This window comes from Chrysochloris asiatica, unplaced genomic scaffold, assembly GCF_000296735.1.
Source record: "Chrysochloris asiatica unplaced genomic scaffold, ChrAsi1.0 scaffold00050, whole genome shotgun sequence".
NCBI lineage: Eukaryota > Metazoa > Chordata > Mammalia > Afrosoricida > Chrysochloridae > Chrysochloris > Chrysochloris asiatica.
Genome location: NW_006408568.1, coordinates 14,511,057 through 14,524,996, shown reverse-complemented (window position 1 = coordinate 14,524,996; position 13,940 = coordinate 14,511,057). Strand labels below are relative to the sequence as shown.

Here is a 13,940-nt window from a genome sequence, read left to right as displayed (position 1 = left end):
TGGAATCCTGCTGTGTGCTACTGTAGGATAAGCAGTATACTGCAAGGTTAGTTTGAACTACAAGGTCTGCAGTTCAAACCCACCAACCACTCCTTGAAAACTCTGTACAGGGTCAATATGAATTGGAACCGACTTGATGGCATTTAACAACAACACACAGACATATATATTAGATGTATAATGAAAATCATGCCTAGGTGCTAAATGCTCAGCTACTAACTGACAAGTTGGTGGTTTAAATCCATCCAAGGGTGCCTTGGAAGAGCCTGGTGATCCATTTATGACAAGTAATAGCTGTTGAAAACCCTATGGAGCATAGTGCTACTCTGACACACATGCCGTCATCACAAGTTGGAATTGACTCAATGGGCACTGGTTGACTAAGCAAGTAAAGGAGAATCTTATCAAGGAGCTCACTGATACTTCTCATTGTGAGGCACATAGAAAGTGTGATTTCCTTGATGTGGCACAGAAAGTAGAATTTCAACTCAACAAATATGGAGCGAGAAGTAATTGACAAATTCTACTGGAACAGATTTGAAGTATCTCATCCTCAACACCCCCACAACTTCAACTCCCATTCAGCCAAGAGCATGTGTAGTGGTTACAAACTGGGCTGCTAACCTCTAGGTCGGCAGTTCGAAACTACCAGCAGGTCCAAGGGAGAAAGATGAGGCTTTCTGCTCCTGTAAAGATTTATAGCCTTGGAAACCCTGTGTAGGGTCACTATAAGTTGGAACCAACTCCACGGTACTTGAAAAAAAAACAAAAAAACCCCACAAAACTGGAACAGATTTGAAGTATCCCATCCCCAACACTCTCACAATTTCAACTCCCATTCACCCAAGAGCATGATTTACATTCGTACTACCTAACATAAAGAAATTAGGTCTAGACTAGGACCAACTCAACAGCACTTAACAACAACTTAACAACAGGAGCTCTGGTAGAGTAGTGGTTACGAATTGGGCTGCTAACCTCAAGATAAGCAGTTTGAAACTACCAGCTGTTCCGCGGGAGAAAGATGAGTCTTTCTGTTCCCATAAAGATTTACAGCCTCAGAAACCCTGTACAGGGTCATTATGAGGCACGACTGACTCCACGGCACATAACCACCACCACCAGTAAGTGTTTTATATGTAATTAACCAGGACATAAGCCTGTGCACCCCTCATCACTCTACCTGACACCTCTCTCAGTAGGTGGTGAACAGAACAGAAAGGATAACATTGAAGGAAATCTAAGCCTCTGCTTTCCTCTTTGTTTCAAGTCATAGAACTGTTTCTTTTTCTGGGAAGCATTTGTTGTGTTTTGGACTAACATTAAAACTGTATCTATCCTGATGTGGTGCTGTGGGTTTATGTGCTGGACTGCAAGGTCAGTTTGAACTGCAAGGATGGTGGTTCAAGCTCACCAGCCACTCCTTGGAACCAACTCGATGGCACTTACCAACAACAACAAGAATCTTTACAGAAGCAGATCACCAAGTCTGTCTTCCGCTTTGCCACTGGGTGGGTTCAAACGGCCAGCCTTTAAGTTAGCAGCCGATCTCAATCTGTTTGAGCCACGCATGAACCTTGTAGCTGTTGTTGAGTGCCATTGAGTCCGTTCCTGCTCATAGTGACCCTGTCAGCTGTAGGTTTCAACTGTCAACCTAGTGGTTCACAGTCCAGTACTGACCCTACGGTACCACACCAGGATTACAACTAGGAAAACCCTATGAAGCAGTTCTACTCTGTCACATGTGGGATTCTCATGGGTCAGAATCTGCTCAACAGAAACTGGTTGTGCTTTTTGGTAGTAATAACTGTTACCAGTTATCAGGTACGTATGGACTGCTAATTCTGAGCTTTTTACGTATATTGCCTCATTTAATATTATGACCGTTCTATGAGGTAGGAATAGTATTCACAAAAGAAACCCCTCAGACTCAGCAAAAGGGCAGTTAATCAATGTGCCCAAGCCCACAAATGGATGAGATTAGTACCAGGTCTGCCTTAGCAACCACTCCATGTCTCCTTTTCTGGGTTTGATTTCACCATACACTAGTCTAGACTTTTCCAGTGAGCACACTTTCCCTTGGGTAGTGGTTCTGCCGGCGACCAGCCCAGCTGCAGACTGAGCTCCCAAGGACTCCTCTGGACTTTAATACAAGTTTGAGCATGCCCTAGTTTTATCTATTTTTTATGATTGGTATTTGGTTTTCAGTTTTTAAAAGGTTTATCCTTCCCTCAAACTTTTATCCTCATAGTCCAAACTTTGGTGGTGGTTATGTGCTGTGGAGTCGGTCCAGCTCATAGCAACCCTGAACAGGGTTTCCAGCCTCATCTTTCTCCTGCAGAACAGTTGGTAGTTTCCAACTGCTGACCTTGCGGTTTGCAGCCTGATTCGTAACCACTGAACTAAAACTTTTGTTTGTTTTGTTAAGTGCCGATTCTGACCCATAGTGACCTTGTACAGGGTTTCTGAGGGTGTAAATCTTTACAGAAGTAGAAAGCCTCATCTTTCTCCCACGGAGTGGCTGGTAGTTTCGAACCGCTGACCTTAAGGTTCGCAGCCCGATTTGTAACCACTACGCTACCAGAGCTCCTTAAACTTTAGGTCTGTATAATTTGTAAGAGCATGTTGCTGCTATTGTTAGTCACCTTTGACTCCTGGTGACCATATGTGCGCTGAATAGAATTGCTTGGGGGGTTTTAGTGGCAGGGACCCTTCATAAGCAGATCTCCAGGCCCTTTCTTTTGAGGGGCCTCTGTTATTGTTAAGTGCCATTGAGTTGGTTCTGACTCATGGCGACCCTGCATAAGGTTTCTGAAGAACGGCTGGGGCCTCTAGATGGGCTTAAACAGCCAATTTTCTGGTGAGTACTTGAACATTTAACCACTGCGCTAACCTAGAATTCCTGCTAATTCTATCATAGAGACATTTTGATGGATCCAAATGAGCCCAAGAGTAGATTGAATGAGTAGATTCCCAAGCCTTGCAAACAATTGTCTGAACTCCCTGGAAGAGGACAAAGATCCCCAGTCTCTAGAGAAAATTAACAGGCCTCTGTGCCCTGTCCACCCAAGCAGGACTTGCAAGCATGCTACCTCCATCCTCTCTTTAAGAAGTCCAAGTTTAAGCTAGTTTTCACACAGACCAAAGGGTTAAATACAAGCAAAATGCTATCATAAATGATAAAAAGGCATTCAACAGGCTTTTTTCTCCACCACTGCAACTGGCTCAATATAAAGATAGGAACTAGAACAGACTGCTTTGAAATTTGTATTGTTATTTTGTTAAATGCCATTGAGTCAGCTCCAATTCTTAGTGAGTGACCCTATGTACAACAGAAGAAAACACAACCCAGTCCTGCACTATCACAATTGTCGTTCCCTTTGAAACCATGGTTGCTGCCGCTGTGTCTGCCTATCTAGTTTAGGGTCTTACTCTTTCTCGCTGACCCTCCATTTTACCTAACATGATGTCCTTCTTCAGGAACTGGTCCCTCCTGATAACATGTCCAAAGTATGAGAGATGAAGTCTCTCCATCCTGGCTTCTAAGAAACTTTCTGGCTGCAGTTTTTCTAATACAGATTTGTTTGTTCTTTTGGCCGCCCATGGTACTTTTAATATTCTTCTCTAACCATAATTTAAATGTATCAATTCTTCTATTATCTTCCTTATTCCTTGTCCAACTTACTCATGTATATGAGGGAATTGAAAATACCATTAGTCAGGCGTACCTTAGTCCTCAAACGGATATTTTTGCTGTTTAGCACTTTAAAGATTTGTTATAGAGCTATAAAAACTTTTATATATAGTTTTATAGCACTATAATAATATTATATAGTTTTATAACACTATAATAAATAATAATATTTTAATAAGTATAGTTGTAGCATCCAACTTACTATAAATGTCCATTGTTGTTGTTATTAAGTGCCATCAAGTCAATTCCAATTCTTAGTGACCCCATATAGGGTTTCTGAGGAGCAGCTGGTGAGTTTGAATCACCAGTCTTGTGGTTCAAACTGATTTTGCAGTTGCATGCTTATCCTATAGCGCCACACCAGGAATCTAAAGGGATATTATTACATCGTTCTGAGTGGGAATCGACGCAACAGCACTTAATGCCAACATGATAATAACATGGTCATGTAGTGTTCTAATTCTCCTAATGCTGGCAAACATTGCTGGGACTCCATGGGAGAAAGATGAAGCTATCTGCTCCCACAAACATTTAAAGCTTCGGAAATTCTTTTTAGGCTCACTAGGAGTCAGAACCCACTCTCCAGCATACAACTTTAAAGGCACAAACTCAGTTCCCTAACTGGCCACTAGGGGTATAATCTAATTTGTTGGTATTGTTGTTAAGTGCCGTTGAGTCGATTCTGACCCATAGTGACCCTGTATAAGGTGAGCTTGAACCACTGAGGTTGCAGTTCAAACGACAAATTCAGTTCCCTAACAGGCCACTAGGGGCAGAATCTAATTTAGGTATGAAGAAAGGTAAGGTTGAAGTTTGGCCTCCAATATTTCCTTTCCCCATTTTCTCCAAGTTAAAGCTGACAATTTGTACATTTTGAGATTTCAAGCTTTATCGGTATTTGTCAACACCCTCCCACTGAAAATAAACCTTTTATCTGGACGCTGTTATAAACAACTTTAAGTGTTTATATCTTTAGTTCTTTTGAGAGCTTACATGAAGATTCCACCACTGTGCCTGGACAAAGCCATTCAATTTTTGAATAACAAGGTAAAGGTTAGAAGCTGTTCGATGGTGCTCATGAGAAGATGATTGATGAGAAAATTGTTGTTGTTGCTATTAAGTGCTGTCTAGTTGGTTCCGACCCATAGGAACCCTGTATAGGGTTTCCACAAAGCAGCTGGTGAGCTTGAACCACCGACCTTGCAGTTCAAATGGCTTTGCAGTCTGGTGCATTAACCCACAGCGCCACACAAGGACGCCAGTGAGAAAGTTGTTGTTAGGTGCCATCAAGTCGGTACCGACCCATAGCGACCTTATGCACAGCAAAATGAAACATTGCCTGATCCTGGGCCAGTGAGAAAGTAAGTAGATGTGTGTAATTAATGCAACAGATGCTTCTCAAATTATGCTTGAAATATTAATGCTAGATTATGGCTCATGTAGTAGAGAATTTTAGTTTGTACAAAAGAGAAAAAGGTAGGCTCCGTTTATAGACACATGGAGTCTGTAAGTTCCGTCTGAAGTTAATTTTGGAAAAAGCAATACAGCAGTTAGCTTATTGAAATAATTGCCAAGTGTACTTGGTTTCAAATGTTGTTCTATGAAGAACTGAACTTGATGCAAATAGCAGGCAGTTTATATCCCTGTTCGACCACAACACTGTTTTTCTACCATGACCTTGTGTGCCCCACAGACTCGGTTGATCTCACATCGAAACTTCAAGATTAATTCTGTTTAAAAAAAATCAGCCAGGTGAGGTTTGCAAGTGCAAATTCATGCACAGACATGCTAAACATCTCACACACTTTATGGATTACTGATTCTGTGACTCATAAAAACACTTTGAAAATCAGTGTTCTGAAACGGTTACAAATATATTTGCTCAAGAAATACTGTCTCTCACATAGTAGGAGGAGTATTATAGATTGAATATTGTGTCCCCCAAAAAACATGTGTTGTAAATCCTAGCTCTTGTGCCTGGTTCTAGTCCCATCTGGGGATGAGTTTTCTTTGTTATGTAAATGATGCAGTATCTGTGTAGGGTGTGTCTTGAGTCAGACTCTTTGCGGTATGAAAGGAAATATAGATGAGGAACTACGGAATGATGGTATGGTGCTGTGGGTTAATGCGTTGGACTGCAAAATCGGTTTGATCTGCAAGGTCAGTGGTTCAAGCCACTCCTCAGAAACTCTATACAGGGTTGCTATGAGTCGGAACCTACTCGAAGGCACTTAACAACAAGTTGCCACACTACAGGGAGATCACCAAGAAGCCAAAGAATAAGAGACAAAGACCATCCCCCAGGACCACAGTGAGAGAAAGCCTTTCCATAGAGCCCACCTCACTGCCAAAAAGGTTATTCCTATTCATAGCGACCCTGTGCTGTTGTTGAGTGCTGGTCATTCAGTTCCAACTCATAGTGACCCTGTATAGGGTTTCCAAGGAGCAGCTGGTGGATTTGAACTGCCAACCTTGTGATTCATAGTCCAGTGCTTCTAGGACAGAAAAAAACTGTTATACAGTGTACACCTTAGAAACCCTACACAAGATTGCTATGAGTTGGAACTGACTCAACAGCACTGAACAACAACAACAACAACATAGAGTTTCTGAGGCTGTAAATCTTTTCAGTAGACTGCCTCATCATTCTGTTGCTGGTGGGTTTGAACTGGTGACCTTTTGGTTAGCAGCCCAACACTCAACCCACTGAGACACCAGGCCTCCTTTTCTCCTAGAGCTAGCAATCTGAATTCTGATTTCTAGCATCCTGGTGTAGCGCTGTAGGATAAGCACTGGACTGCAAGGTCATTTGAATTATAAGGTCTGCAGTTCAAACTTACCAACTGCTCCTCAGCTGAAACCCTATTGAGGGTCACTATGAGTCGGAACCAACTTGATGGCACTTAACAATAACAAACTGTGAGAAAATAAATTTCTGTTTGTTAAAGCCACCCACTTGTGGAATCTTCTGTGATAGCAACTCTGGAACTAAGAGAAGGAGCTTAGGCTCCTTGGAACTGGAGACCACCCAGCCTTGCCTTTGTCTGTTTTCAGCTCTTATAATAACATATATGATGTCCTTCATTCATTCACTGCAGTTTGCCGCCGAACATTGCTCTCTAAACTGGAGAGAAATTTCATTATACTTGATTGTAAGCTCCCTGAAGGCAGGTACTGTGTCTCATTCATCTGTACTTGTACTCACACCTGCCTTAGACTATGGTGTTATGAGGTGATGCTAAGTTGATGTCTCCACATAGTGACCCTATGTGACAGAGTAGAATGGCCCCCAGAGGATTTTACAGGAATAGATTGCCAGGTCTTCCTCCTGCTGGGTCACTGGGTAGCAGCCAAATGACATTAGAGACTCAATAACTATTTTATGAATATTGAATGAAGGAACACATGTTCTTCCAGATCTCCTCGTGTACTCCCTTTACCCTTCCACACACTGTCAGCCAGTAAGTACGTGATCAGCACCCACCAGGTGCCCAACACTGCCCTGTGGTCCTGCAGGCACATCTGATGTTCTCTTGCTGTTGACTGCCCCATATGCTGGGTTGTAGCAAACAAATGGAGTCCTGGTGTGGCACTGTAGGTTAATGAGCTAGATTGCAAGGTTCATTTGAACTGCAAGGTCAGAGGTTCAAGCTCACCAGCCACTCCGCAGAAACCCTATACAGGGTCACTATGAGTCGAAATCGACTCGATGGCACTTAATGACAACAAGAAGCATACAAACCTTCCAACCACTGTTACTCAGAGTTCCAGTAGATTTCCATCTTTCTTGGGGTCAAAGAATGCTAGAGATCAGCTAAGTAATTTGATGAGACTTTTCTTAAAGTTTACTTTTTGTTGTTGTTATGAAAATACACATAACACAACATTCAACTTTTTTCACATATATGATTACATAATCATATACGGTCATCACCAATATCTGCTGCCAGATTGTCCACCACTGTAAACAAACACAATGCCTCTCCCCCTTCTCTCCTCCCAACTTCCCCTGGAAACCACTAATAAAGTTGGATTTTTTGTTTTTAATTGTGGTAAGTATATAGGTACAGAACATTTGCTATTTCTATAATCTTCACAACCCCGTTCAGTGACAGTAATAGTATCCATCATTCTGTTCGGTCATCACCATTGACTGCTCCCAAATATTTGCATCACTATTAGTAGAGGCTCAGTGGGAGCCTGTTTATACGTGGTTCTAAGGTAGAATTGGATGTCTACCTTGAGCATTACACACTGTTGAAGAATTTATCGATATGAGATTGAAATGGTCACAATAACTCTAAAGCATAAATGAGAATTTTAAGGGACAGAGTGTGTAAGCTAATAGCGGTGAAACAATATAATCAGAAATAGCCAGCATGTTGACACATTTTTAAATTGTTGAACAGTTCTATGTCTTGTTGTATAAATTCCCCAACCCCTCAAAAAAAAAAAAAGAGAGAGATTGAGAGAGAGCCCTGACTGCCTTACATTTGTAGCAGTGCCACCAATAAGGTGTGCTTTTGGCAAACTTTGCTTCCTTGTTTGAAAGTTAGGTTCTTTCCATTTTGTGGTTATGAATTGGGCTGTGAACCTCATGGTCAGCAGTTCAAAACTACCAGCTGTTCTGTGGGAGAAAGATGAGGCTTTCTGCTCCTGTAAAGATTTACAGTCTCAGAAACCCTGTGCAGGGTCGCTATGAGTTGGAACCAACTCCACGGCACATAACAACAACGTTATATGTGGAGTCCTGGTGTGGCACTGTGGGTTAAGCACCAGACTGCAAAGCCATTTGAACTGCAAGGTCGGTGGTTCAAGCTCACCAGATGTTCCTTGGAAACCCAATACAGGGTTGCTATGGGTTGGAACTGACTTAATAATAACAATATTAAATTCACTGTCTTAAAAGATTCTATACAGAAGTTTGCTCATTGGTAAATCAAATGATCATATAATTCCACAATTTATATGATAGTTACCTAACTTAAATGGATCTGACACAAGGTTTTGGAAGACCTTAAATAAACACTGGACCACTAACTGCATGGTCAGCAGTTCAAACCAATCAGACTCTCCAAAGGAGAAAGATGAGGCTTTCTGCTCTTGTAAAGATGAATGGTCTCAGCAATCTATACAGGACTTCTGTGAGTCACAATCAACTCAATGGCACTAGGATTTTTGGCATATTTGCATATGTTAAGCTACTTACTTACCATATCAGTTTAGAAAAATCATGTATTCTTTCTTCCTAAGTTTCCTCTGCAATGATTAAAATAATGCAGAAGAATTTTAATAAAATACCGAATCAGTGTCTCTAAAATTAACTGACCTGTTTAAAAAGTAATCCTTTTTTAAGAAACTAAAACTTGTGATTGTTTTGTTTTTTCCTAGGAAAACCTCTTTTTTGTGATGGAGTATCTCAACGGAGGAGACTTAATGTACCACATCCAAATCTGCCACAAGTTTGATCTTTGCAGAGCAACGTAAGAGCCCTTTAAATAAGGGTTGGGATTTTTCCATCGATTTTGTCACTTACAGAGTATTGTTCCTATTTGGTATTTTTTCTTGCTTCTCCACTCAGCTTGCCTAAATTCCAGAGCAAGGAAAACACCTGGAATTATACCAAGCAAGGCAACAGTTTTCTGAGTTTGTGAAACTTAAAGTTGTATCAATTTTGTTTCATCTCTTTGAAACTAGCCATTTAGTATCTTAAGAAAACCACCCCAATTGACCAGAATTGCAGCCACTCAAAATTCTAAGTAATGTGAGCACAGAAGCAAAGATTTGCCCTTTGAAAAGAACACAGATAGTAAAGGTGATCACCAGGGATGACTTTTTTTTAGCGGAGGTCTTTGGTTGGAAGCTCAATGTGAAGGCATAAAGTAATTAGCTCAAACGGCTTGAGACTTAGGAACTGGAAGAGACATTTACTGTATTTAAAAACAAAGCTTCACTTTCTTTGGCATCAAGCAATCATAGATGCATGTGAGATTGAGCCCGCTGTTTGGGTCTGCAGCACAGCCCCACAGAGCCTGCCTGCTGCTCCCTCTGCCTACCACTGTGTGTCTCACCCCCATCCCCTTACGTTCCTCCCCTGTGGATCCTGAAGGCAGAGTAGTAAAACTACCATGAAATTCAAGCAAATGAAACGCTTGCTTTAATAGGGTGGGTACAGATTGGCTTTCTTTGCTTCATAAACAGTAATCTTTCTCTCATCTCTGAATGCCACTTGGAGCGCTTTAGCTGAACTGGGTTTAAAGACTTGTTCTACCGTCTCCTGCAAAGATCCCTGACTGAAGTTGCTGTTGTGTAAAACTTACTGTGTAGCACTCTGTTGTTCTCATTGCCTCTGGAAACCCAGAGATCCTTTTATCAGATTTCTGCAGCAGAGAAATCAGTAAGCATTTGTCTCATTAGGAAGGACTCATCCCACTGTCCTCGCCTATGTTCAGTACGGCAATGAAGCCAACTTAGAAACATGTTCTCTGTTGTGCCCTAAATGCTTTCCAGGGAGATTTTTTTTATATGTATTCTTCTGTGAGATCCAGCAAATAATCACTTTCAGAAAGTCCACCCTTATCACTAACCTTAATCCCACTCATGATAGTATAATTTCCTTTTAAGTCATCATTGAAAATGAAGAGGAACTTATCACTCTCCATCTTATAATAAATATCCTTTCCTCCACCTGGAAAGCTGCATTTTCTTGTACAAACTAGATTGTATCTGCATAAAAATAAACAAACTTATTTTTGTTTTATTTGGACTGGCCTTGTATACAGGTCTCTAGGCTCCAAACCAAACATAATATCAAGGGGGAAAAATATCCCCTCTGTGTATACATCACACAAAACTATTGGATTTGATTTTGAATGTGTGCATTTTAATATAAAAAAATGACAGCGCACTGTCATTTACAATTCAGCAGAAGGATTAGACATATCTGAACCTCAGTTTTCTTTTCTTCTTTTTCTACCTTTTTTTGGGGATGGTGGTAGTAACTATGGAGGTAACAGAAGTTTGACCATTTCTGCAATCTTCACATGTACAGTTCAATGACATTAATTATGTTCATAGTGTTATTCAATCATCACCATTAACTAGGCCTCAATTTTTCTGTCCCCCTTCACAGAAACTCAATGTCTTCCTGTAGTCCCCTCCCAGCTTTCTCATGTGTAAAATGGATAGCATCTTCCTCTAAAATTAAATAATCTGTGTAAACCATTTAACAGAGCACCTCCACAAAGTACTCGCAACATTAAATTAGCAAACTGGGTTTGGGGATTTTATTTTCTCCTGTGAATGCATATTCATTTTGAACCTTGATTCTCCTTCCTTCAGGTTTTATGCTGCTGAAATTGTTCTTGGTCTGCAGTTCCTTCATTCCAAAGGAATTGTCTACAGGTAAATGTCACTCTTTGGAAGGGAACATGAAGATATTAGGATTTCTTGGTACAGTTAATTTTATCATTGTATTTGAAGAACAATATGAAACAACCATAGTGCTTTAATGATAGAAAGTTGCATATCTCAGCCTTCTACCCACAGTGATAATGTGGAAAATGATTTCATAACAACCAAGTAAGAAAGCCCAGTAAGAAAGCAATAAGGTTCTAATTTTACGAAATGTCCTTTATTTTGCCCTGACTTGTATTTTCCCTTTCACTGTCCCTATTCATACTCCCTTCTATTTTTCTGCTTTCTCTTTAGCATATTAGTGTTGTTTTCTCTCTCTCTTTACTTTTATTCTATTCTTACCTCTTGTTGCTTGTGTTGGGTTTGAACCCCCTAGAAATGCTTGTGAAATTTTCTCCTGGACAGGCCATCAGGGGGAGAGGGTATGTTAGTTTCTTAGTTCTGCTGTACCTGAAGTCCCTCAAGTGGGTTGGCTTGAACGAACAGTAATGGATTCTCACAGTTTTGGAGGCTAACCGTCCAAACTTGGGTCTCTGCTGTGTCCATTCTTCCCTTGTCAGTAGTCTCAGGAATTATTTGATGTCTTGGTATATATATAAACAATCCCCCCATGTGTATACTTGAAATGCTCTAGATGAACTGGGTTTAAAGAAGATCTTGTTCCACCAGCTCCTGCAATAATGTGTATGTATTTTGTTTTGTTTTATAACTTAGATGTGACCAGATTTAAGATTCACCCTATACTGGTACGATCTCATAAGCTAACCAAGGGAAAGCCCTATATTTGGAGAAGATCTGATCCACAGTATAAGGACCACATATTTGGGAAGCTTTACCTTGAATATGCAGACACACCTGTGGAAACCTATGATACTGCACCTCGAGACACACACAGTACACATGTAATCTTCCGAGAGTGGATGTGTGTCCACAATTTCTCTGTTGTACCATATCCTGTTATGGTGCCATAGGATAAGCGCTCGACCTCAAGGTCAGTGGTTCAAACTCACTAGCTGCTCCTCGGAAACTCTATACAGGGTCGCTATGAGTCAGAACCGATTCAACAGCACTTAACAACAACCGTATCAGGTATCATTTCAAATCCTTTTGTCAAAGCTCTTCAAGTAAAGCTCTTGTACTCCAGTCTCCTTATATCTTTTCTCAAAACGTTGTTGACACTTATTTAATATACACATCTTTAAAAGCTTAGTTGTCTGGTTTCCAATTCACTGCAGACTGAGCGGGGAGAAAAAAACAGAAACAGGCTGGCAGAGCTGCGAGAGGCCCAGGCAGCCACTACAATGAGAAGTGACAGCTGACAATCTGACATCAAGGGAAGATGCAAAGCAACTAAAAGGCTCCAGGAGAATGGGATTATATGCTCTTTTGTGGCAGATGTTCATAATAGTGAATTGGAATCATCATTAAAAGTTAAATTATGTGCCACACCGATTGTTTAAAACAGCCAGACTCTGCAGAACACAGCTCAGACGGCATTCCATCAGAGTTGGTTAATATGTAAGCATTAGTGCTTAAAGAGTAAGCTGCCATTTTCTGCAAAATTCACTTAGGGAGAGGCTCCCTCCATTTCAGAGGGTACAGCCAGATGAGGGCTGCCCTATTTAAAGTCACAGAACTAAAGACTGAAGGAAGTTACTCTTCTGAAACAGCAGGGCCTTTGACATTCTTTGTATATGTATATACATATACATCCAAGGAGCTCTGGTAGCATAGTGGCTATGAATTGGACTGCTTACCGCAAAGTCAGCAGTTCGAAACTACCAGCTGTTCCACGGGAGAAAGATGAGGCTTTCTGCTCCTGTAAAGAGTTACAGCCTGAAAAACCCTGTACAGGGTCTTGAGTCGAAATTGACTCAGCCAACCAAATATATATCCTGTGGAATAAAGCACTGGACCTCAAGGTTGGTTTGAACCACAAGGTCAACAGTTCAAACTCACCAGTGACTCCTCAAAAACCCTATACAGGGTCACTATGGGGCAAAACCAACTCAAGGGTACTAAGCAACAAAAACTACACACATATCTATGTGTATACACACACATATCTACGTACACATACCAACACATATGAGGGGGCTTCAAAAAGTGAATTAAAAGATAATTCAATTTTTCCACAAGTTTTTTAAAGCCCGTTAAGATACATATTTGGTCTGTGTGAAATATAATAGCTTAAGAATCTGTTTACTTTGAGCTGAATGGCGTTCCCCCAAAATATGTATTGGAATCCTAACCCCAATACTTATGGATGTTACCCTATTTGGAAATGGGGTTTTCTTTCTTATCCTAATGAGGTCTTATCACTTCTGAGCTATAACGAGAGCAGATTGGACATTGACACAATACTCATTGGGGAGGGTATCTCAGAAACACCCAGGGCTGCCAACAAGGGAAGAGTCTACGTGGCTGAGACCCTGGTTTAGACTATGAGAAAATAAATGTCTCTCCTGTGGTATTTGTATTACAGCAGCTCTGAGTAACTAGCACCATTTTATACTATTTTTAAATTTTCAAGAAATTGAGAAATTCTCACCAAAACATTACTTGAAAACCTGATAAGGATTCAAGTGTTATTCCCCAGTTACCTGTAATGCCTGTGGTGGTGGTGGTGGTGGTGATTAGCTGTGAAGTCAGTTCCAACTTACAGTGAACCCTGTACAGCAGGAGTGAGAAACGTCAGGCTCACAGACGTATTGTTGTTGTTACTAGGTGCCATCCAGTAGGTACTGACTCATAGTGACCCTACGCACAACAGAACGAAACACTGCCTGGTCCTGCGCCAACACTGACAATCGTTGCTATATCTGAGCCC

At 40.9% G+C, this 13,940-nt stretch overlaps 1 protein-coding gene across 3 annotated transcripts in view; it reads left to right on the top strand.

The window, feature by feature from the left end:
- Positions 1-13,940, top strand: part of PRKCQ (protein kinase C, theta) — a 115,194-nt gene that overhangs the window by 65,902 nt on the left and 35,352 nt on the right. For all 3 annotated transcript variants that reach the window (XM_006862743.1, XM_006862742.1, XM_006862741.1), the window contains 2 exons: positions 9,086-9,177; positions 11,036-11,098. In XM_006862743.1, coding sequence (XP_006862805.1) covers positions 9,086-9,177; positions 11,036-11,098 — 155 coding nt within the window. The remainder of the gene's footprint in view (positions 1-9,085; positions 9,178-11,035; positions 11,099-13,940) is intronic.